General features: G+C 38.8%; 2 protein-coding genes across 4 annotated transcripts in view; both read right to left on the bottom strand.

Moving 5' to 3' along the window:
• The window catches only part of LOC308394810 (uncharacterized protein), a 33,720-nt gene extending 8,303 nt beyond the window's left edge, over window positions 1-25,417 (bottom strand). Inside the window, exons 1-7 of one of the 3 annotated variants that reach the window (XM_080879356.1) lie at window positions 25,202-25,417; window positions 17,442-17,565; window positions 17,189-17,360; window positions 3,914-3,996; window positions 3,730-3,810; window positions 2,676-2,735; window positions 1,524-1,694 (exon numbers count right to left, since the gene is read on the bottom strand). In XM_080879356.1, coding sequence (XP_080735482.1) covers window positions 1,524-1,694; window positions 2,676-2,735; window positions 3,730-3,810; window positions 3,914-3,976 — 375 coding nt within the window. In that variant the 5' untranslated portion in view covers window positions 3,977-3,996; window positions 17,189-17,360; window positions 17,442-17,565; window positions 25,202-25,417. The remainder of the gene's footprint in view (window positions 1-1,523; window positions 1,695-2,675; window positions 2,736-3,729; window positions 3,811-3,913; window positions 3,997-17,188; window positions 17,361-17,441; window positions 17,566-25,201) is intronic. The other 2 variants (XM_080879357.1, XM_080879355.1) reach the window with 2 other exon arrangements.
• Window positions 9,773-13,253, bottom strand: LOC308395808 (uncharacterized protein). The gene is made up of 5 exons (XM_080880801.1): window positions 12,781-13,253; window positions 11,641-11,891; window positions 11,306-11,473; window positions 11,090-11,185; window positions 9,773-10,637 (listed from the first exon to the last, which is right to left on the bottom strand). Exons 2-5 carry the CDS (start codon window positions 11,782-11,784, stop codon window positions 10,320-10,322), a joined length of 726 nt encoding a protein of 241 aa, XP_080736927.1. The 5' UTR covers window positions 11,785-11,891; window positions 12,781-13,253; the 3' UTR covers window positions 9,773-10,319.
• Window positions 25,418-25,539: the final 122 nt, after the last annotated feature.

The following is a 25,539-nucleotide window of genomic DNA, read 5'->3' as shown; positions in this document are numbered from 1 at the left end:
TAAAATTATTAAGGGAAAGATTTTTAATCAGAGTACAACATCAAGTCAGCTGCTTTGATGTTCATGAAAATAACAACAGCTGCACTAAAGGGACAACAATGAGACAACCCGTGAAACAGGAATGGTGTGGGACACCATGGACACTGAGGTTTTCTCCCTCCTCATCTTTTCTGACCTTTTTCATTAATTGTGCATTTGGTTAGAGTCAGTGTCATGAGGTGATACTTGGATCCTACAGAGGTTGCACAGATAATGAAGGTCTGCTGTCTCCCAGCACAGTCTCAAGAACACGGAGGAGATTCCAGGAGACAAGCAGTTACTCTAGGAAAGCAGGACAGGACCATAGAAGGTCCTTAACCCATCAGCAGGACCGCTATCTGCTCCTTTGTGCGAGGAGGGACAGAATGATCACTGCCAGAGCTACAAAATGACCTCCAGCAGGTTACTGCGTGAATGTCTCTGACCAAATATTTAGAAACAAACTTCATTTAGCGCCCAACATCCCCCCGCCCTGGCCCTGTGCTCAGTGCCCTGCACCATGGGGCCAATTAGCATTTACCATAGAATACCACAATTGACATCTCCACCACTGGCGCCCTGTGCTTTTCACAGATAGGAACAGGTCGCTGCCTGTAGCATTGTTCAGCAGTGGTTGTCTAAAATGGCACATCTATGGACCGACACCCAGACCTCTACAGGCTAGGCAACAGCAACCTGACTTCCATTATGGATTGGGATAAAATTCTTGGATCCAGTGTCAACACCCTACACTGGTGCTGTAGGTCCTGGGTCCTCCTGGTATGGCAAGAGCATGCAGGCAGTTCCTGGAGGATGAAGGAAATGTGATACCACTGACTCACCCTCAGACTCGCCTGACTGAAATCTAATAGAATAGCTCTGAGAGATCATGTTTCGTTCCATCTGACGGCTCCAGGTTGCACCTCAGACTATCCACGAGGTCAGTGATACCCTGGACCTCATAGAGTTCCCCCAGGACACCATCCATTGATTCACTTGGAGCATATTGTTAGGCATGCATACAAGCATGCCCAATCAAACTATTAAATGAGTTGCAGCAATGCAATTTCAGCAAAATCTTTGACTTTTGGGTGTCTTTGAATTCAGCCCTCTGTAGGTTGATCATTTTTATTTCCATCAGGTTATGTGGCCTCCTTTGGGTCCTAACACAACACCCAGTCCATGTCAGGATAGATGTTTAAAATGCATTGAGATCTGCCACTGCCACTGCTTTAAGCTTTTTGAACAGTGTATGTGCATGACGGTGCACCGTCATACCAAGTGCAAGTCATACCAAGCATGTTTGGAGCAGGTTATTACAGAGTAGAAATCAGTGTTTTCTATGATAAGCCTCATGTGTCGTACTTCCAGAACACCTTGCAGGTCTGTTAAACCGTTGAGTTTCTCTTTTGCTTCGCTGGATGAAATATGTTCTGTTTTATTATTTATTTCCCACCAAATGGACGGGATAAAACACTAAGTACGGCTACCTTGCTTCAACCCACCTCATCTGACATCCAGTGGGACAGCTGGCGGTTCGTCTTGCTCTCCGTTGTGACGGCAGCCACTGATTCAGGATTGCATCTGGCTCTGGAATGAACGGCAGTCCATCGCTCTTCTTCTTTCATCTCCTCATCACTGTCAGTATCTGACACTTCTCCAGCTGCTTCCTCTTCCTGTTACAAAATAAAAGCATCACTGTGGAATAACTATAAAATCATTATATAAAGTGACTGGATAAGCTAGGCCTTCTTCAGTGTGGGAGTAGAACAACTCGAAACCTTGAGCTTTTGATGAACTGGATTTGCAAGAAGAATTTGTCTTCACTCCGTATTAGGCAGTCTCTCACTTTTGTGTTGTATTTCACAGAAAGTGAGCATTTTATGTGTTAGATTAAAGCAGCCAGTAAACCCAATAAAGAAGAAAACAAGTGGTGATGTGATTGTTTTCTCTTATGCATTTTATAAGAGCCTACATTATAACAGAAGAGCAAAATGTTGTTATAATAAAGCCTTTAAAAATAAATGTTGAGCAATTACAATCTAAATCACAGACTGTACATAAAAATACAGACTTATGACTTTTGTACTTATTATAAAAAATAAGTAAGATGCAGATACCTGTGAGAACTGATACCTGTCTTTAAATTTACAATAAAACACAGCCTAGCTGACCTCAGAGCAAAGGACACTGAATGGGGCTGTAGCAGAGTAAATGGTTTTGTGTGCAACCTACAGACAAAGGTAAGAGCTGTGATTTCTACACAACAGATTTCTATTGTCTGTAATTTTGTATATAGTTTAAGAACATATATAATACTGTATAATAGTAAGTGTTGTCATTAAACCACCATTGTAAAAAGATGACAGTTCCACCTGTGGTAACATATATTTGCTGCCTGCAGTAGAACAACACAAAGACACCAAGCAGAAAAAAGACTTATTACATGAATCAGATACTGCATAACGTGGAGTGAAGGTGGACTGCAAAGTGGCTTGCAGAAGCACAGCAAGTGTGGGCAGGATAAGGCAACTCAGATAGTTTCCCAGCTAAGTGTGTGAAAGGGTATGAGGCATCAGGTGATGTGGTCTGATGATTGCAGTGAAAAGAAAGAAAAGAGAAAGAAAGAAAGACAAATGTGAATATTAGCACCGCACCTGCTCTGAAGCATCCTCCATCCTCTCCTTTCGCTCTAGTTTCCTCCGTTCTTTCTGCCTCTGAAATTAAGAGCAAGGACATGATGGCTATTGGATGATAGATGATGACATGAAACATGAGTAAACAGAGGTGGAGAAGCACACGTGTATTAGAATGTATCATAAAATGAGGAAAGAGGTTGGTTAATGCATTTTAACAATGTGTGTGAACAGGTGGAGCAGCAGGGAATGTGAGTAGTGCTAAGCTGTATGATAATGTAGCAGATGCAGTCATTTCAGTTAGAAAACAGCTTTTAACACTGACAACATACTATATAAGCTGTAGGTATCGTAATAGTACTGTGTAGACCTGAGCCACCACTCTGTTCTTTACACTTCGCTTCCAAGCAGCCAGACACTCGTGTCGTTTTTAAAGTGGGGTTTTTTTGGCACTAGTTCTCCAGGCTTTTTGAAGGTTGGCTGCTTTTCCACTTATCCACTCCTTGAATCTGATCATTTTAACTTAACTTTCACATCATCAATAAGCAGAGGCGGACAGGAAAGAAGTACAACAATGAGTGTCTACAGCCAACCTGTAACACAAAGCAGAGGCTCCGTCCTTGTTTGGAAGTCAAAATTACTGGAATTATGAATACAGAAAAGTACACGAAGATTTTGATCCACCGTGCAGTGCTATCTGGAAGGCATCTGATTACCAACAGCTTCACATTTCAGCATGAAAATTATCCTAAAAACAATCCCATTGCAGTAAAAGCATACACGAACACACAATGAAACACTATCAGCCATGGATTTCCCCAGATCCCAGACCTCAACTTTATTGAAGCAGTGTGGGATAATTTTAATGGAGAATGGCAGCTTTAAATGCCCTTCAAGAAGCCTATGCAGGAAGATTACTTTTACGAGAAAGTGTACAAACTCTGCTTTTGGCTTTGGCTTGTACATTAATACCATTCATGTTTACACGTTTAAATAAATTGCTGTACCTACTTCACATTTTCCTAGTGGTGGTTCAAGACTTTGTACAGTGCTGTTGTGACTTTTTCTTACTTACTTTCCTTTTGGCCCTCCTTCTTTCAGCTCTCCTTCTTGTTCTTTCCTCATCATCCAAATCTTCTTCATTGTGCATCATGGCCTGCTCCACAAACAGGAGCAAACACACACACATTCATTCCATGACTGGCTTTAAACACAAGCTGACCAAATGATGACGCATAGTTTATAATCGCTCAGTGTACCTGTGATGACTTCTGATCCTTCCTCCTGTGTGATGGGTCATGGGGTCCATTCTGAGCCTCCATCTCCTCCTGTCCAGAACCGTCTAGACACAAACAAACAGGAATATTCTCATTGCACTGAGCCGTTTTCCTGCAAAGTGACAGGACACAAAAGGCATGACGCGAAAACACAAACAGCCACTTTGCTATCAGTTTAACTGGGCCTCTAATGACGGGCATTTGACTATATTTTCTGTTTGTCTGTAGAGTACGAGAGCACGTGCTCAATTCAGATCTCTGACTGGCCAATTTCCCTTGCAAAACCATGCAGGTGATCGTGTGGCAGCTTCTTACAGAAGGAAAGGAAAGGAGGAAACACATAAATGTGTCACCTTATCTGATCTCATGTTTCCCCTTCTTTTTCAGCCTTCTGGGCAGCTACAATAAACACAACTGCTATTAACTTATTTAAATACAGGCCACTGTACATCTCTATTCTTAAAGCGTGAAAGAAAAAGCACAACACAGGATCACGGAAAGGTCAAAACTAAGATGTCAGTTTGCTGTTTGGGTCAAACAGACGCTATGTAAAACTCAAAGTACAACAAATATATCAGTGCCAAGTTAGATATTTGTTTAAACTGAAAAACATGCAAATAAATCTGCCTGTTTCTCCTGATAACGTCAGTGGGTGCATCTACATCATTCAAGACCACAAGACAATTTTCCTTCATGTAGTGCTTCCAGCTTACGTGCAACTGAAGCTACTTTGTTGTTTGTGTAAAAGGCACAGATGCAGGTGATTCTACACTCTATTTGTGGCATCAGTCTTTTCATTGATTCTTTTCTTTTCCCCCCTCGAGATGTTTGTCTCATGATTAAAGCCAAAATATAATCACAACTAACTCTGCGCTCTACACGATTCAATTGAAATTTTAATATGGTTAAAAAATATTGAAATCAGAAATGCAACTTGTTACAAAATGCAACATGCAAAATGTAAACAAAGCAGTTTTATGTAAGGAGTTGGGGAACTCCAGGCCTCAAGGGTCGGTGTCCTGCATGTTTTAGATATCACCCTGGGTCAACACACCTGAATCAAATGATTAGTTCATTACCAGGTCTTTGGAGAACTTCAAGACATGCCAAAGAGGAAATTTAGCCGTTTACATGAGCTGTGTTGGAACAAGGACACATCTAAAACCTGCAGGACACTGGCCCACCCCTGAGTTAGATGGTAATAAAGCCATCTCCATTGACAGGATCAGATAATTTAACAACTTAGGCTCTGGTTACGCAGGTCTAGAGACTGATTGGTGACCACCTTACAACCAACACTCACTACGGAGAAATGTGTATTTTCCAACCAACCATTGATTTGTTGGCAGTTTAAACCCTTTAGATGGTAAGTGACCACCTGGTGACCACTAGGGAAAACGTGTATTACCAACCACTAGTGAATGGTTGCTGTAAGATGAAGTGGTATACAGATCTGCAACAAAAATCTCCTTCAGATTGCTTTGTGACAGTTTGCCATAGTCTTCTGTAGTTTGCATTGAAGATGCCAACTTGTCAACCAGAAACTATTGCAAAGTACAGTGGAACTCCGACTTACGAATACCCCATTTAAAGAAAAATTCAAGTTACGAAGGCACTGAACGGCAATATTTCTGCCCATGTTACGGCAAAATGCCCGTGTAACGAAATCCGCTGGCTCTGATTGGCTGAGCCTACAATGCCCACAATGCCTTCCGAATCATGTGACAACCCCTTGAACAACGTATTGTTGTTCTAGTTAGCAATTAGCCTATAGCCTATCGTTCAGCATCGCCTCACTCAAAAGGTGCCATGGGTGATTCGACTTACGAGAATTTTTGACTTACGAAAGATACTCGGGAACGAATTAATTTCGTAAGTCGGGATTCCACTGCACTTTACAGCCTTACTTACTTACAATCCAAGTCTCCAAGAATAGAATTACAACTAACAGTGGTAAATAACTAACAGTGGTAAAAACAATGAGAAAACACAGAACTCATGGAAAACAGCCACCATGACAAGAATAACGACTAAATTCCAACAATGCTAAAAACAATGGTAAAAAAAAACAAACAGCCAAACAGCAAGCTTGACCAGAACACGAGGGACCTCAGACTGGACCAGAAGCAGTTAATAATGTCTGATTTAAAACCGTCAGTTGTTGAACAGGTTCTTATGTTGGATGGGAAGATTATTCCAGAGCTTAAGGCCAATAATAGCAGAGGCCTGATGGCTTTGAGTCTTTAGGTGAGAAGAGGGAACTGCGAGAACTTGTTAGGATGATGAGTGCCTCAGTGACCTGGAGGCAAAATAGGGAGTTAAAAGATAATAATAATATTAATAATAATGGATTGGATTTATATAGCGCTTTTCAAGGCACCCAAAGCGCTTTACAATGCCACTATGCATTCACTCTCACATTCACAGATGTGTATTAAGGAGTTAATACAGGGCGGTGTTTAAAAGCACATAACAAAAATGTAAAATCTTTAGAACCCCACAGGTAGCCAGTTCAGCTGAGCTAAAACAGGAGTGAAATTACAATCAAGCAGCTGCAAACAACAGAGATTGGAATTAGTCGAACTAAAATACAAGGAGCTGCAGTAGTCCTGCCAAAAAAGTGTGGATAACTGTTTCAGATCCTTCAGTGCAGCAGCGCTTTATCCCATCATTGTGCTTCTGTTTTTCTTTTTAATGTTATTGTGTTAAAGTGCACAGAACAAAAGAACATTTTGAGTGTGACTACTTCTCTACCTTTCTGTGTTCCTTTTTGTTTTTTCATGACTGTGACAGACCTAGTAGGTCCTAGCATGGTTTTTCCTATGTTGGCATGTATTACTTTCCCTTCCCTGACTAATGTTTATTACATGGCACCACAGTTGTGTCTGTTTGCATAAACATTTGCCTACACAGAGGGGTTTTCAACCAACACACCTTCTCCCATGCAGTCCTCAGCACGTAGCTCAACTTTGTGTATGCTGAAGGCTGACTAGTTGACAATGCTGACAGATGTGAAAGAAACTCAATGATTAAAAATAAAATACACTATGAAAAGCACAGACAGTGGCTGCAGTGGGCATTTTTCACTGTTTTTAACACCTCGTTTCACTTCAACTCTTTATAGGTTACTAACGTTTCCACGCCTGGAAAGGACCAGCAGCTGCACATGTAAGAGTATCCCACAGGCTGGAGGGCTACTGTCTTTATTTGACAACAGCCACTTTTTGTAGGTAGACGGGCTGTCCATAACTCCTTATGGATTACCAATGGAGGAGCACATAGAGTCCATTGGGTATTGCCAGCTGCAGCTGACTCTACTTAGCAATTATACCAGGAGCACTTAAGTCCAGGAAGAGAGCTCCAATACCAGAGAGCTTTTCTCCAGTGTGTCCTGTGCATTTGTAGACTCTTAGTTTCTTAGAGCGTCCCTCCTTTTTTAACTTTCAACAGGTGAGTGGAGGCTGTGGTGAGGGAAACGCTTGTGGGCCACACGAGGAGATCATCATGCCTGAAAAATGCCTGACACATCTGAGACCCTCTGGACAGAAATAGTGCTCAAACAGCTAGAAGCATTCTAGAAATATTTCACTCTTGCTCTTGTTTAATTTTCAGCTGAACATTACCCAGTAAGTTAAACTTTTCAAATTCAAACAAGACACATTTACCAATCAATCAATTATTAAAAACTCAGACGGGATGCCAGAACTGGGATGGTCGAAAAAATGTCACACCCAACCGTTTCACAGATCAGTGACCTCGCGCTTAAACTAGAAGCAGGGAGGGCCAGAGCAGCCTGTGCATTTCAAGTGACTATATTTACTTTTTATAGAATATTTGACATGCCACTGAGATTTAAAGGTTTCAAGGGTTACAAGGGAACCTCCACCTTTATCACACTTGTTAATGACTATATTTGCAAGACAGTGAATCATGTAGTAGTTAGAGGTTAATAAAACTGCCTGCAATTTTTTTACTTCCTGAAAAATCAATATGTTGAGTAGTCATAGATAGTTAGTAACTTGTTGAATTTTTTCTCTCTAAAGTATTTCCTTAATAGGTTGCCAGTTTGAATAAACCATGTAATATGCAAACTTTGTCTGGTAAACATATTTAAACATTCATCAGACTTTTCTATTTAGACCAGAAGTTGGGTGAGATGCCAATTAAAGGAGCCACTGGTCATTTTAATTCTTGTGTGAGTTTATTTTTCAGCCATTCAAGATTTGGTCTGCTGTGTTATGAACAACAGAAGAGATCAAATGAAACAGATTTGAAACAGATTCTCCTCCTGCTGGCCACATACAGAATGTAAAAGGGAAATTTTTCCAGTGTGTTTTGTGTTGGTCATCATTTTGTAAGTGCAAACTGATAGACTTGCAGAGAAAGAGCAGGCATAAAATCATTAAAATGTTTAAATCACTTTTAAAAACACACTTTTTTTCAAAGGCCTTCTAGGAGTGTTATCAGAGCCAGTTTGTAGTCAGTTTTTGGTCATTCTTAATCTTTTTACTTTGTTAATCTTATTCATTGTATATCTTATTGTTTATTCTACTCATGTTGATTTATTTTTATCTTCTTTTTCAATTATATATTTGTTTTGTTTATTGATTTCATTGTATGCTTAAAGTATGGTTTTAACTGCTATCTCTGTTTTATTATTGGAAAGCACTTTGGTCAACTTTGTTGTTTTTAAAAGTGCTATATAAATAAAGTTGGATTGGATTGGATTGGATTAAGAATCCTTTTGTGAGTCAGTAATGAGAGCAGTTTTCTGTTGCTGAGCTTCCATGCAAGCTGCGCTCTGAACAATTTGTTCTGCTGCCCTCGGAGCAAAAAGAAGTCAGAAGTTCAGTCGGAGAGCACCCTGGAGAATAAGTCCATTTCATAAAATGTCTTGTGTTATCAGCCTGCTGCGCAAAAACAACATCAAGCTATCTGAGCTCTCAAGGTGGTAAATTTTTAAGTCTTGAGGCTAAGGCTGATGATACATTTGCACACTCCTGGCATGTAGCCACATCTTTACCTCAGCTATGTCTTCCTGATATGAAGCAAACCTTTTCAGTTATCGTTGTGAAAAACCAAGACCACGTAGCAGAAGGAAACCAGAATTATCTCATACTACCTGTCCATTTGCATTGCTTGATAAGAAATTGAGTCGGAAATGTGCACTGTAAAACCCAATAAGTTAATTTTACTCAAAACTTTTGGTGAAACTGATTACATAAAATATTTTAAGTAACTAAAACTTAAAAATAAAAGTTAAATAAACACACTTTATTTATTAGCTTTAGATAAATATTTTTAAGTACCATTGACAAATGTTTTTATGTTATATCCACATTTTTGGTTTAGTACTCTCTACTTGATATTTTGAGTTTCAAGTACAAATCTAGCTCAAGTAACTTTAAGGAATTAATTTTTAGTTTCAAAATGTTAACCATTTTAAGCTAATACAACTCAAAAATTTAAAAAACAAATGCTTGTAATATCCAAATCTACTGTGTTTTGAATTTGATATAAAAAAAGTGCCCAAAATAATTACACTTGTAAAAACATAAGACAGAAAACATAAATTCAAGTTACAAATTTATTGAGTTACTTTAACACATAGCCTTTCTAACAAAAACCCCAAAGACATAAATCCACCACATTTTATAGGGAATAATGTCGGAAATTTTGGCACAAGGTTACAATATTAGAAATAAAGAAATTCACAACATGTTTTAAGAGTATTCAAATTTGATTAACACATGAGTATGGCCTGTTTATTAAAAAACAAACAAAAGGAAAAGAAAATCCTGCATTATTAGGTGGGAAAACCGAATGAAAGTAATAGTATAGTGCAGCTAATACACTGAAATATAATTGGTAACCTTTTTAATATGCCAATACTGTGGTTATGCAAAATGCACATTTGTAGAGTGCAATCACAGTCTCAACAACAAAGCAATAAAACATTAAATAGAAAAATACTTCTTTAGAGACATAAAACAAAGTGTTATAAACCTCCTTAGCGCCTTATGTCAGTTATGAATAGTTCAGGAGGAACGTTCCTTACGTGACATTCAAGATCCCACCTAGAAGCCAGAAATGTAGTGAGATTGTCCTTCATTTTCTCTATAGATTTACAGTTATCTGACTAAAAACACAATCAAAATCAACTAAAACACAAGTGATGTTGGGGGAAAAAAATAAATTAATAAAATAAAATCACCCCTTTTACTTTGTATGTGGCTTTTAGATAATGAAGTATGAAACAGAGTCTGCAAAGATTTCTTTATTCTATTCTCTCTTTTAAAAAAAAACAAACTTATCCAGACTTGGAAACATGATAAACTGAATTACTTGCTTTAACAGGCACTTGAGGGCTGTGTAGGAACCCTGGACATTATTCTGCTGCCAAAAGATCATTTTTAAGACTCAGCACTTTGGGCTTCAACTTCCCACCCTCCAGACCCATCAAAACGTTCTGAATGAAGTCAAAAATGTTGGCCAAACATTTTGGGTAGCTTAGGTGCAGGGCGTAGGTGAGTCCAAATATCACTAGAAATGCATCAGCCAGGGTGGTGAAAACAATGATCATGTTACCCTCGACCAAAACTGCAGTCTTCTCAGGGCAGAAGAATGTTGCATCGCTGGAATTGGCTCTGATCAGGAGTCGTCCAAGTGGCACTTCACTAATATCTGGTCTATCAGAATGCATCATCTACAGAAAACAAAATTACTTCATGTTAGTGCATTCCTATTTCTCTTAGTTTCATCTATACAAGTCACATTTCTGGATTATTACTAGCTCAGAAATCAATTGTTTGAACAACAAAAAAGCCACAACACACCAAAGATTTGAAAAAACAAACTGACAAAAATAGTACTTTTAGTAAAGCAAAGTCATACCTCTTCGTAGCAATAACAACAGAAAGTCAATAGGAGTTATATATCTTTTTTCATTTGTACAGTGATGTATGGTTGGGCTAGGAACATTATAGAAGGTCTACGCACATTAAAAACAGGTAGTGTTTCCATTATGTGACATGGACACTGTTGTAGACAGATCCAAGCATGGAGATGCTTCTCAAACTCTCAAAGTGTCATAATGTTTTGAGAAATCTAAACAAGGATGCTACTAAGATATTGTTCACAACTTTGTCCAAAACTTACATCCCATGTTTTGATGAAGGTAGAGGTGTCTTCGTACAAATAGGCAGAGAGGGCATGAAGCACACCAGCACTTTGGGCATGGATATCAGCTTGTTCCTACATCACAAGAAAATTTTTATTTTAAATTATTGGCTAACCTAGTCAAGAATGGTAATTAAAATTGGAAAAATTGATCAAATTAAATAAAGCTCAAAAACAAGACAAAAACCCACTAACCTGGAGATTATAGCTTCTGAAGAGCTGAGACAGGACATCAGACACGTTCCCTGTGCAAACAGCTTTCTTTCTGAATAAGCTCTGGAGCCGGGGAGCATGTTGGTCCAGCACAGCATAAAAGTGGTTCTTCAGGTGGAGGTTTGTAATCCTGTGGAATTCTGCACAGATCTGAACACACAGGATACATTTGTGTTTACAAGTTTCAATTAGTCTATAAATCTTTGCAAAATACATCAAAATCCTTACACTCCAAAGGCATAATTTGTTCAGACAGGCCAGATAACAGGAGTTGATATAAAATACACCTTGTTAGATACATCTATATACATTCTTACCTGGGACTGGGATTTCAGAGTAGGCCAGCAATCCAGGATCTGACCTACTGGTAGGTCATCATTGATGATCTCTTTGCATTGCAAGGCCAAAGTTGTGTGCATCAGCTTTGTAATCAGGATTCTTTTCACTTTTCTCGACTTCATCTACAATCTGTAGTCTTAGCTGGTCAAGGTAAACAGCATCTTCACCCCTGAAAATTTACTTCTGCCCTGGCATGGACATAACAGTAAAACACAGAAGACAAGACAGACTACACAGAGAACAGAAAAGACACATAACCAAGGAGACACAGATGAAACATAACCAGCCCAGAACTCAACTAAACCTTAACTAATAATAACAACAATACAAGAACTTCACCTCATTTCAATATAACATAAGAAAGCAAAAATACAAAATAAACTCAAAATGCTGTGTCACAGACCCAGCCCCTGACAGATAAAAAACTAAGTCTTTCACTAATGAACACTGGGCATCAGAATAAAATAAAACGAAAAAATAACTGTTTGGTAAATATATTATTGATGGATTCACCCTTAAGCTAACCTAAAATAGACCAGGCACAACAATTTTACAGTTCAGAAGATTCTACATTTCAACTTGGTATACATAACTATTTGCAATGTAAACCAAGTTCTACCGCGTAATTATGTAATGATTATTCACTGCTTTTGTAAGTATGTCCTGTGCCTACAATTTTGCTGCCCCAGTTTTAATATGTACAACTCCAGAGAACTAAACGTAAGTTTTAAGTTCCACCAGTTAGCAAATGGGTTAGCCAAAGTCAATATCCATGTATGCGCTAAGTGTGAAGCAGCGCAGCAGTGCATATTGATTCAACAATTTAACCACAAGGCAGTTTATAATCTGCAAATCCAGAAACGCCTTCTAAAGACTTCTTTTAAAATAGTAAGAGATTAGAAAAGTTATTAACACATTATTAGTCCCAGGGACTAATAATGTGTTATACTAAATATGAGCGTATTAGCATAATTCATGCAAAACACTTTGGGGCCAAGCCAACATGGATAAAACGACGCATGCATGTAATTCTTAAATGCCTGCTAGAGTTGTACATTTATGACGATAAAAACCCATATTACAATGGAGAACTATAGTTTCAGAAAAATAAAACTTACCACAAAAGCGCTCCTGAAGATGCTGCAAAGGCGGTAAATGCAGCTAGCCAAGTGCAGAGCGTTAGCTGTTCCAGTTCAAAAGTCCGTAACATACCATAGCATGCCCTCCTTTATCCAGCGTCAAAGGCAATGCCGCAAAAAACCCCTTGACAAATGTTTTTATTTCTGTTCGGATATTAACGTTCCACAAGTTTCTTTCGGAGTAATGAGCGGGCATTCGCACTCGAAGCGAGGAATCCAAGATGGTTGCCAGCACTTCATAAAGAAACAGGTGGCGCACGTAGGTACGTACGTAGGCACGTAAGTGACGTCAGTGTTAAAACTCAAATTATTTGAGGGCAATGCCAGAAACTAATCAATATATTCAAGTACTGATAACTTGAAAAAACAAACTTGTTCAAACTACTCAAAAAATAAAGGTGTATGAACTTATAACAGGTTTTTAAGTAGTTGGAACTCATTTCATTTATCAAACTATTACTATTCGGTCTTACAGTGTGGGAATGAGTGGGAAATCTCTGGCGCTAAACGTACATTGGTACAGATTGCCACACACACACAACAAAGTCTCCTATACTCCCAAATATGAAGGCAAAGAGGGGGAAGGAAAGAATATACTTTATGGTGTCATGCGAACATTTTTACCCCTCAAAAACAACATTGCTGCAACTGGTGCTAAGCAGAGCAGACTTTTTCATCAGAAACAGTAAGACACTGAATCGTTTTACCTTTCCGAAATGGCACCACCTGACTCAGTGGCACCAAAGACATGCAAAGGTATGAAAAGAACAGGAAAGAGGGAAGATGTTTACACGGGTGCAACAGGCTTGTTTTGAATTATCATCCACATTTAGCCAATGTCAAATTACAGTTTGAAACAACATCACCACAACATAAATACCACTTACATGAAGACAGCCTATAGAGAGCTATTTTACAGTATGCATTGTGGGGTTTTTTGGGTAGGGCTGCCCTCCATGCTTTAAATTCATGTGTTAGTAGTGGAAGATCAGCTGGCATGAACAGATTTCAATACATATGCAAGGTTGCATTTTATATGTCATCAAATCAGGTGATATCTGTGGTGTTTCATTTCATACTGTCTTTATCAGATTTACTAAGAATACAGTAATCCAAAGATATGCGGACAACAACTGATTAATATGATCATGTTTCAGGGGAGCTTATTGTCTGATGATTTTAGTGTCAGAACCGTCTTTTTCTTTGATGACACACAGCCTTCTAATGCCACCGGTTTAATGTAGCCAGCATAGTTTCCATTTATATTCATTCTTAAAATATTTGACTACACAAATGAAATGTGAATGACCATTTTATGATGAAACTGAATGAAGCTGGATGTTTTGATGAGGCATTTATACGCAGTTGTCTGAAGTGCTTAAACTGTGTACATGCAAAAGCAGACACTTTTTTCAGATTCTTGCTTTGATTTTGCTCATGTATTCGATTCTTCTTCTAGAGAGTTGTACTCAAAGTAAATAACTTGCATGTAAAGCACAATTAATGCAAAACAGTGGCGTCTTCATCCCTTTTTTGTGCTGAACTTGAGTTAAAAATCACATGCAGACACTAGCATACTGCTCTGATAGAGATTCTCGTCTTGCAAGTGAATGAAATGCCCCAGTAATAAGACGTAATATGAATAATGCCGAGTGCTGCAGAACAAAGCGCAATATGCAAGTCCCGATTTTTATTTCTGTCAATATGATGAGAAAACAAGTTCTCCTGGAGGATTTGCTAGTTACGCTACTAAGTAAGCTAGATAGTTACATGTTACAACATGTGCATCCTAATCATTTACTAGCTTCTTTTTGCACTGACTGTGATTAAGAGGCTTCATGAAGTCATTCATTTAACTGGCACATTTAACTCCATCCAACTTCACGACAAAAGAAACATGGGATTGAAATACAGCCAGGGCTATGACAATGTGGACTATTAGACTTTTTTTGTATGCATAATCAACATAGACTCAAAGGTTCAAAAGTAAAAGGACAATTCAATAAGAGGAGGTTTCGTGGCTAGGTGAGGTCTATTCTTTTATCATTTTATATCAAACTAAATTGACTTACTAAAAGATTTAGATTTTCTTTTCAAGGGTTCCAGAGATATAAAAAAAAAAATTTTTTGAAATGGCCAAAGCACTGTGGATATATGGATGATGGCAGAATTATTTCCTTGGTTTAAAAAAGGTCCTTCAAAATATCTAGTCAAGTCAACACTCTCACACTCTTGATGAAGGAGGCATATTGTTGTCAGGGTCTACAATCAATAGATTCCTTTATGAATCCAAACAGAGTGGGTTACACTCAAAACCATAAAGACCAGATTAGACTGGAAGAGCCTGCAGAGTTCTGGAAGAAAAACTTCTTTGGACAGATGAAACAAACATGAACTTGAACCAGAATGATGAGAAGAGAAAAGTATGGCAAGAAACAGAATCACGATCACAATCGCATTACATTATCTGTCAAACATGGGCAAAATATTCATGAAATGGCTGCCAGTGGAACGACGCTAGTGTTTATTGATGATGTGGCTGCCAGCAGAAGTGGCAGTGCCTTTATTTTCATACGCACATGGCGGAAAACAAATGCTGCAACTTCAGTGGTGTGGAACTGGTTTAGCTTTTGTCCGTCAGATACACAACTAAGCACTATTTTTGGTAGAGCGTGCTAGCGGGCCGTCGTTATTACAGTTTTTTTGGAAAATACGGCACACTTAAAATCAATCCTTTGATTTTTCTGAAAGTCGACAGAGCCCCTTATCATCCCGTGTGCCTTATGTTTGAATTCTGGTTGTGTTTACTGACCTCAAATCGATTTTATGTACACGGTGACAGCACTCGAAAATCTGTCAAATGTTTTAGTACGACTGCTAAGCTATGAAGCCGCACCGCTTGATGGATTGTCGGAGCATTACTGCTATTGTAGGCAGGAGCCTTGCAAAGTGATACGTACTGCGCTTCAACATAGTATTACCGTATTGTGTGTATAACCTCTTTTTACGTTTTGTGGATATTATACATGCTTATGCTGAGGATATGTCGGCCAATTTCCACTGGAAATGCCTTTTGGTTAAACTGTCAGCAAGGATTTGCACTGTTACATTTTTATATAACTTTAATGCACATAAAATAGCTGCTTATTTAAGTGAAAATACATTGATGACTTTTTTTTTCTTTTTGCACCAATAAAGTTGTGGAGTTGTAAAGTGTCGATTATATTGTCAGTTATATCCTTATTGCAAATGTAATGTGTTTCAAATGTATAAATGTATAATGATAAACATTTTTGGTCATATTGCCCTGCTCTAACTCCAAACCAAATAATAATGACCCAAAGCATGCTCAGAGCAAAGAAATTGAATAGTCCTCAAGGGACAAGTCAATCACCTGATCTCATCCTGAAAGAGCAGGATTTTAAGTTACTGAAGACAAAGGTGAAGCCAAAGAGACTCACAAACTACTGAACGTGGCTGCAGTACCTTGGAGAGAATCTTAATGGATTAAACACCATGATGGTGATTTCTAAGGTTATTTTGCCATGAGTCTTTGTCTCAAGTTTGTTTTTAAATTTGCTCGAGAAAACACGTTCATTTATTGAACGAGATTATACAGGTGTGTGATACATTCGGATTATTTGTCACAATCTGCACCAGATATTTGGAAATGCATCTAGAATTGTCTTTAAATTAATCTGGGAGCATGGGAAAAGACCACTGGAAGCATCAGGTCAGAAGATGCAAATTCAATTAACGCAACAGGAAACGAATATCCTAAAAATCCACCATTTTCTCCTGCTTATCCTTACCAGAGTTGCAAGGGGGCTGGCGCCCATCCCAGCTTACCATCAGGCGAGAGGCAGGGTACCCCTTGGACAGGTCACACATAGAGACAGACAACCATCCGCACTCACATTCCCACCTATGGGCATTTATATTAGTAAACCTAAGCCACCAATATAATTCAGAATACAAATCAGACATGTTAGTTTGCATTTAAATTAAATGTTAATATTACTGCTGCATGTGATGAAATTTCTTAAGGGTGACTACAAGATTCCACTGTGATGAACAAGCATGTCAATCAATCAAGGCTTTATTCGCCACATGCAGATTGCCCTGCAGTGAAATGGGACCCCCCCGACCTTACACACACAACACAGACATCACATGGGGATACAGGTCGGAGATCGGTAGCGTTACGAAAGAAACACTGAAATGTACACTACAATGGGAAAGTCCAAGAGGAAAAAAAGAGACCTCTACTCATGCTGGGCTCCTATGGGAGGTGTCAGGTTTTAGTTAACGGACTCAGGCGCAGACCGGGACTCTTTACAGAGTTTACAAATTTATTTACACAACGACACCAGGTGATGCTATTTACAACGTGCTGGAGGGAGGGGAGGGGGGTCCAGGGTTCCGGGGTATGTGAGGGGAAAGACGGGAATCCGACGCCCTCCAAAGGCTCTCTCTCTTCACTCCCCACACTGGGGAAACACAAATCCACTCACTCGTCCACGGGATGATAGGCAGGCAGGGAAAGGTCCGGGAAAGGTCTGTACACAGAAACTTTAGTTAGAGGCGAACAGACGGAAAGAACTCACAGATTCTGATTCACAAACTACTGAGCGACTGACGCTGATAGCTCAACGATCCAGCGACGAGTGACACAGTGCTGCTGTCTTAAATCGGCCTTGTGATCATCCCGATAGGCAGCAGGTGCGTGGGCCAGGGGCGGGAGCCCATAATGAGCTGGATCAGCTGGTGAGGCACAGGGACCATGACAGGAGGACAGGATATCAGGATGATTCAGCGAGTTATGACTGCTCTCTATTCAGCCTAGGTTTGTAATATTTACTCAGCAGATTAAGCACCATGGGAGCTTTCAGATCAGGTATGAAAGGCAACATTAAGTTATGTGCTACATGCATGAGCTTGTGTGCAATCTCCAAAATGTTAACAAGAGTGTGTACTGCTTTAGTAAGTCCTCCAGAACTGAAACAGGGCAGCAGGTTGAGTCTACACTGCAGTTGTTATTTGCAGTAAAGAACGACAAGAATATGATTGGTGTAAAGATTCTTCTGCAGTTTATTAACAAGTGAAAAACGTAAACTTTTTACTGCAATTCAAAGAAATCTATGTAAATCCACTAATTCCTTCGAGTGATGTCATAAAATAATTGTTTTAATGATGTTTAAATTAGGACGTTGTGTTACATTCACATGAAAACAGAAAAATGTTATCTTTGTTCTTTCAAAGATAAATATATTCTCAAATCGGTTATTATTCAAATGGTGGCCCCAAAGTGACGTTACACAACAACACAGTCATGCACCACTAGCAATCTGAGGTTATCTTTCAAACATACATGCTGTTCTCCCAAACCTATTTACTATTTTATGCTGACTGCAACAGAAACCTCAATATCTTCTCTAACTGTTTCATGGTTAAAAAAAAAGTTTCCAGGAAAGTGAAGCAATTCTATCCCCTGGACTGCTGGAAGAGTTTAAGGGTGATAAATAAACCCTGACCTTGCTCTAAAGACAAGCAGTACAGCAGAACAGAGAGGCTTCTGACTCAGACATACAGATAAACGAAACAGAGAAAGTAGTCTTTGCGCACATTTCACTGAAGTGGTAAGCTACCAAGGTCCTCGCATTTAATCCAATTATATCTTTGTGCGTTTTTTTCCATAAATGACAGTGTTCAAATTCATCTGCAGGTCTTCCAAGGCTGTTTACCAGTAAAGTATGCTAACAAAGCATAAGAACTGAGCTCAATGTTTTTTAATAATCAACTGCAAACTATTTTGGTGAAAAATAAAAAATATTAGACACATTTCAAGAGAGAGAGGCATAACTAACCTAATTGCACCGGTGAAATAAGGTCATTTGCTCGGATTATGTTTTTACTCACAGACACGTGGTATGACATAAATATGATTCCAATGACACTTTAAATCTACGGAGGAACCCCACAATAGCAAAGATGGTGGTAAAAGTCTAAAGAGTTGTCCACACAGCGAGTGATTCTCTTCTTGCTTTTTGCTTGGTAGTTACTGGACACTAGTAGACCAATCCCTCCAGTTGCCTAAGCAACCTTATAATGCATTAAACCCAGAGCATTGAATAGGAGAGTCGTGCCATCACCACGTGTGATGCTGAACTATTGCGAGACTCCATCATCCTCGCAATAGTTCAGAATGTTAGTAACATATGCTAGCCGCGCCATAGCATTATACCAGTATAAAGGTTTGAGATGTATTTTAAAAGGCAAGAACTTAAAAAAACAACTAAAAAGCTACTCAAGGGCTCTGGTTTAAACCTATTCCCTCAAATCTCAAACAGTAGCATTCTTTGCTCTCATTGTTAGTTTCAATCACTCACCTCAAAGTTGGGAGAAGTTTAATTCCGGTTAACCCGCCCGCTTCACAATGCCCACAGTTATGTCACTTGCTGTGACTCAAAGTCACTGAATGTCACTGACTTTCTATGGCTTCTGATTGCCAACCTGCTGTGTGGACACTCCCTAGCTTCCAGAGGATTTTTTTTTTTTACTTTATTCTTTTCTTGTTTTAGGAAGAAAATCAGAAATCATCTTATGCAATTTCTAAAAGATAGTGATTTTATATCCCAGCAACAACTAAAATTAAACTTTACTTAGATTATGTTTGTGAATACCTGCCTACCTTCATCATCTTGAATTTTGACACAAATTCTTTCATGCTTGGAAGCTCTGATACACATAGGTCCATAACCTTTGGACAATGGCACTTCTTTTTTTTAATTTTATTTTTGCCTCTATAAACTACCAAAGCTAATTTTACAGAAGCAGTAGTAAGACTGTAGACTTCCAGCTTCCAGTTACAGCCACTTTTATGAGCAGTCCTTCAATTTCAGAGGCTCAAAAGAAAGTCAACAATTAACTGATTGTTTCATAACCAAGTGAGGTCTGTGTGATAAAATATGTGGCGCTGATTCCTCACACCATTTACAGAGCAGAGGAACTTGCTTCCATTTTCCAAATTTGAACCGTAATCAACTTAAAAAGAAAATAATTTTACATGTTTACATTTAGGTAACAAGTTACTTATCCAGCCTCTGTATTATAGCTGTGACATTAAATTCAAAACGGGTAGTTCCCCCTATTTTAGCAGCTAAATCCTTTGGCTAATTAGTGCCGAGGCTAATCACACACAGACGCACCCAGTTTTGTAAACAAATACAAGACTGAAAGACGCATGCAGGACATGCTATCGCTCTGACTCATGTGTGTCTTTATGTGTTGCTTCATTGCAGTAAGTAGATCACTATAATTCCTGATAGGACAAAAAATGAATTCATGGTCTTCTTAATCATATTTGTATTGGGGGGGGGTGTATATATTCCTGTCTTATTTCTATGCCATGTTTAGTTTTCACCAAACATGGTGCTGTGCATTATGTCCACAGCCAAGTCTTAGTCTTCTAGAGGTTTTGTGTTTGTTCCCCTCCAAACAAGCCTTTCTTTATCCGTCGTGTTCGAATTGTACTTTCATGCTGACTGAGGTCTGTTGCGTCTGAGATGTAGCGCTAGGATTTCTGTGAGGATTGCATGGTCTGATCTTGGGGTGAATTTGCTGGGACGTCCACTCCAGTCACAACCAGTCACTGTCTGTGACTAGGGTTTTTATGTGTTACTTAATTCCAGTAAGTAGTTCATTATGATTACTGATAGGGCGGTAATCATAATGAAGCCGTCACTGTCTGTGACTGGTTGTTTTTCAATTCCATTCCTGTCCTATTTAAAAATGTGTTTGTAAAATGATTATCATGATTGAAACCACAGGGCCAAATGTGCTTGACAAGGAATAAAGCTGCCCTTTATGATACAAAAGCTGCTGTAACTTTAACTTCTTCTGTTCTCTGTGTATTTTGGAACCGGGGGAGGTTGTGCTTGAAAGCTTTACTCTGATTTAATGCCAAAATCTGTGACTCTTAACTTGAAGTGTAACATCTTTTAGTTCCTGAAAATTTACCAAGCGATTAAAAGAAAACCCATTGGGACCTTTAAGAGATTTAAGAGAATGAGCTGCTCAGTCACCTCAATAACATTTCTTTTTTTTAAATGTTTAAATGCTTGTTTCTTATGCAGCTATTTAGGAAAAGCAGCTCTTTAACTGGAACTAGAAAGTGAAACGCAATTCATACTTGGAACTGTTTTTCGTAAGAGTAGTAAGAAGATGCTGATTTCAAATTGTGTTTAAAGTACCGAGACGTACAATTCTTCTTTAAGATGTGAAATAACATAAGCACTGAAAAGTCAGGGGAATGACGTTCCCAAGCAACACAGTCCAAGGACACGAGGAATGATGAACATGGTAGTACTGATACGAAATACGAAATAAACCTAATTTATGTCTAGAGGTTATAGATGGCAGGAAGAGGACCGTGTTAATGGTGTAGGCGTTTGTTTAACCAGAAAATTAAATATCTTCAGCTGCCAAAGTCATGATACAGACAGCAAAGGTCAGAACTTGAAAGAAGACACAGTGTGATGAAGGATGTTGGGTCTAGTAATGCTTCAGATTCCTGTCGACTTTTTATTACTTTGTTGAAGGAACATGATGAATTTAAAGTGTATCATCAGTTTTAAATGTACATGAGCTGAGTGCATATTATCCCATATGGAAAAGATCTAAATCTTATAAAGTTTGTATCTGTCTTGTGTGAAACTTGTATGAAAAGCATACAAGAATTAAAACAGATATAAGATCCCTTGAAAAATTATATAAATGAAACTTGTATGTTTTGGATACTTCCTAAAACAATATATGAAAGTAATGAGAAAGTGGCCACTTTCATGAGTAAATCATGTAAGCCTTATATGATTCACTATATGAAGTAGGCCACATCTTATGCAAAGTTTTTTCTATTTCTTTTCTATATGGGATATTACACACAGATATTTAATCATGGATCTGGCAGGTTACCTGTAGATGATCCCACTCAAACTGATCACCATGACTACTGATGTTCTAAGAAGTGGGTCTCTCAAGTCTTTCTATCATTATCATTCGATACTGGTGTATCCACCGTAAAGGGCATCCATGTGGGTGCTCGTCACACGTGGTGTGTCGCTAACATATACGCCACGCCATCGTATATCAACAGGATCCCAGGATACGCTCAGTGAAACTAAAAACAAGCTGAGTTCAATACCTGCCTATTTTTCTTTGCATTTTCATCACTTGAAAGTCATTAATGTTCCACAGGGTGTGGTTTCCACATCACAGCAGTCTGCATCCTATGTGGACGATTAGGAAGGGCTGCACGATTACAGCCAACACAGTTCAACATTGAGATCATAATAATTTGTCACAACTTTTCATTGACTGCAGTGACAACATGTTTTTATTTCAATATAAACACAACAGTGCTTTTACATCTGTACTTTATATAGAAACACTATATTTCCAAAATTATTCACCCACACATTATATTCCAAGTGCAAAACTAACCCGGAGACTATCCACCACATAGTAGCAAGAACTAAGATGGAGGCTGAAGCAGCATACACTCAGAAGCACATCCAAGCGACTGTCAAACTCCTGATTTATGGTAAGGTTGGGGTCATCACTGATGAAGTCGTCTCCTCATGGGATTAAAAGAGAAATTTGTTTTAAAAAAACAAAGGGCATCCATATGGATAGACACTTTCAGCGATTGCCCAACACTGAATAGCACGGAAACTGAGCAAAATTAGAAAACTGTGGCACTAAGTGGGCAGGCTCACAGCTAAATTTAGCAAGTAAACTATGCAAACAGAGCCTGGAATGTCAACTAGCAACCAACTACATTGACATAGTTAAAGGCCATGTCATACATAAGGAATTTCCGTTTGGATTTAGTTTCAGGTTTCATTTTCATTCATAAAATTCTGTCTCAACATGTACCTTTGGTGGTTAGGGAAAAATTTAACTGAAAAAATTGAAAAATAAAAGTACAAAGGAAGGAGGTATTTCTTGTAGTGCTCTTTGGTACATTGCAGTGGAATGAGTGGTTTGCTGAACCTGCTTCTGCGTGAGATGAGGCATGTGTGACGGAGATTCAAGCTCCAAACCAATACATAACCTCACTGACTTATAAATCACTTTCTTTAGTCTTTTAGTATTTGATGCCCCTGTGCACCCCACCATAGAGCACAGCACTGAACCCCAGGCACATAAAAGTCCTGTTTATTGTCATACATCTGTACGTCTGTATTGTATGAGTGATTTTGTTCTCCTGATGTTCACAAACAAGTTTTCCTGTTATTTCTAGTAATTTGATTTTTAAAAATGTATATGGTGCTGAATTAATTGAATCCCTAATTTTAAAAATTGTTTAAAAGTCTTCTCATTAAAAGTCCTTTCATGGTGATTTTCCCACTGAGGAAAGCCCAAAACTTCTTTGCGGAGGGCACCAAATTTGTTTGTATGCAAACAAAATTAAAGTACATTTTACTGCTTTCAGTAAAATTCAACTTTTATTTTCTGTCTCCTGCTGCTGGCTTGAATGCCCCATATTTGGAGTGTAGACACTTTTATTAAGTCTTCATTACATGGATGACGTTATTACCGGTCATGGCTGACCATAAACTTAAAGGTTACAGTGGTGGTCAGACCAGTTCCTGTACATTCTTGTGGGGCTGGCGTGCAGCTCATTTGTCAGTCAAATATTTTTGGTTGTGCTTATAATCCTTTTCCAGCTGAGTCTAAACATAGTAAACGCCCAAACAGGGCACCTAAGATCTAATTCATTTGCAAACAGAAATGGAAATCATCATAACAGAAGACCAAAAGTACAATTTTGAAGCCATAAAGGTCTTAAATATGAACTGTGTGGCACCCATCAGTATAAATGCAGACTTTATAAATGACTTTTAAAATAATGTTCAGCTTTAAAAACAGCAAGCTGCTGTAGTGAACTATTTACCTTGTAGTGTTCACTCTTTAACTTTAGTTAAACAGTTGATTAAAAGTGTGAATAGCCTTTGGAACTAAAGGGTCTTCGGTCAATGTCATTTGTATGCTCTGTTTACACACTACATAGCAGATCTATATGAGTGAGACAGACTACAAAAAACTCAGATTATTATTACTCAGTAGTAATAATAACTTGGATGCTCATATATGTGCTTTGTTCACAACAGACACTGTTATAAATTAGTGATGCACCAACCCTGTTGGTAATTTGATACCTCAACTCAGGATATCTGCCAATAAAACCATGTTCCAGAGCAATCTTTCTTTATCCTTTATTTATAGTGTTTTTAAAAAAGGCAAAATGCCACAAAACCAATCTCCAAAACCTCACAGCACTTTAGTAATCTGAATGATTCCTATAAAAGCCATGGATTACTGTTGGCTGCTACTGGCCTATTAGTCACACATAGCTAACAATAATCAACTGGCAATAACAATGATGTGTGTGCGTGTGTGTGTGTGTGTGTGTGTGTGTGTGTGTGTGTGTGTGTGTGTGTGTGTGTGTGTGTGTGTGTGTGTGGGTGGGTGGGTGGGTGGGTGTGTGTGTGTGTGTGTGTGTGTGTGTGGGTGTGTGTGAATGTGTAAAAATATTACTAGTATTATAAATCAGTAATGTCATACCTGATACTCAATGGGACATTAATAGGATTGTGTAAATACATATAGTGCATGAAGCTGAACTCGGATTAAAGTAAAGTGAAACAGGTGGCAGCTCTGGCAATAACCTTCTTCAAATACAATAAAGGTATAGATGGCCAGTTACTATTACTGTGGTTGGTTTGTGATTGTCTCCAAGGTATGTGTATTATACATAAACACTGATAACAATTCCAAAGAGCCCTCATTTCTCCCCAGAAATGTTACTTTGGTGAGCTCTGGGCTCTCACTCAAGTCAGAACTCACTGTAAAATCAGGTCACTTACACAAACACGAAGAACAATTAAAATTACAGGCAGGAGTGACTAAAACGCCCACTCTCCACCTGAGTCCAACTTCTATTAACCTAAAAACACAGTTTGGTCTTATAACACTCAAAAAGGCCACACTTCATTCATATGTAAATGTAACAATGTAGCAACTATAGAAACTCGGAAAATGCCACCAACATCATTATATGTTAGCAGGTGACGGATAACAGTACAGCTACTGAATCTCTGAATAGTCTGTTTGACTCTTTATGTTTTATACATCTTTCTGGCATATTTTTCTAACACATATACAGACTATTTCCGAAAGTTATTAATTGTGAGTGCTACTGAAGCCTGGACAATAGGGGCTCTGAGATACAGTATTCAATAAAAACAGAAAGTCCACAGAGCAACCAACCAGTGTCACCACTTTGTTTCACCGAAGAGCCGAAAGTTGGTAACGGCTGGCTGGCAGTATTACTCACCGCCTCTTAAGCCTAGCAGCCGGCAGATATCTCTGGTGAACTTCATCAGCTTTTACCGTCCACACATTAGCGGGCCTCACTCGGCATTAAATCCCAGCTGTCCCTCTGTACACAGTCACACACTTCCACCCTTCATTAAGCGCCGACAGCTCGCCGGTGCCAGTACCGGCTCATATGAAACATTCCCCGCTGATCCGCCTCCGATTGTACGGTCATCAAGTTAACTGGATTACAGCAAAACACTTTTCCGGTTATTGCTTTCAACAATAAAATAGGAAAAACGGCTTCCTTTCCACACCCATCAAAATAAAACCGCGGAAGCGTTAACGTCGGTCTTT

Source organism: Rhamphochromis sp. 'chilingali' (genome assembly GCF_963969265.1).
Source record: "Rhamphochromis sp. 'chilingali' genome assembly, chromosome: 4".
Taxonomy (NCBI): Eukaryota; Metazoa; Chordata; class Actinopteri; order Cichliformes; family Cichlidae; genus Rhamphochromis; species Rhamphochromis sp. 'chilingali'.
The sequence above is the reverse complement of the archived record's forward strand: the minus strand, read 5'-3'. Positions and strand labels throughout refer to the sequence as shown.

Excerpts from the sequence above, each read along its gene's own strand:
- LOC308395808 (XM_080880801.1), bottom strand. The coding sequence starts at position 11,784 with ATGAAGTCGAGAAAAGTGAAAAGAATCCTGATTACAAAGCTGATGCAC. Across the intron at positions 11,186-11,305 it reads TCAGAAGCTATAATCTCCAG|GAACAAGCTGATATCCATGC; the intron begins GTTAGTGGGTTT and ends CTTGTGATGTAG. Across the intron at positions 10,638-11,089 it reads CCTTCATCAAAACATGGGAT|ATGATGCATTCTGATAGACC; the intron begins GTAAGTTTTGGA and ends TGTTTTCTGTAG.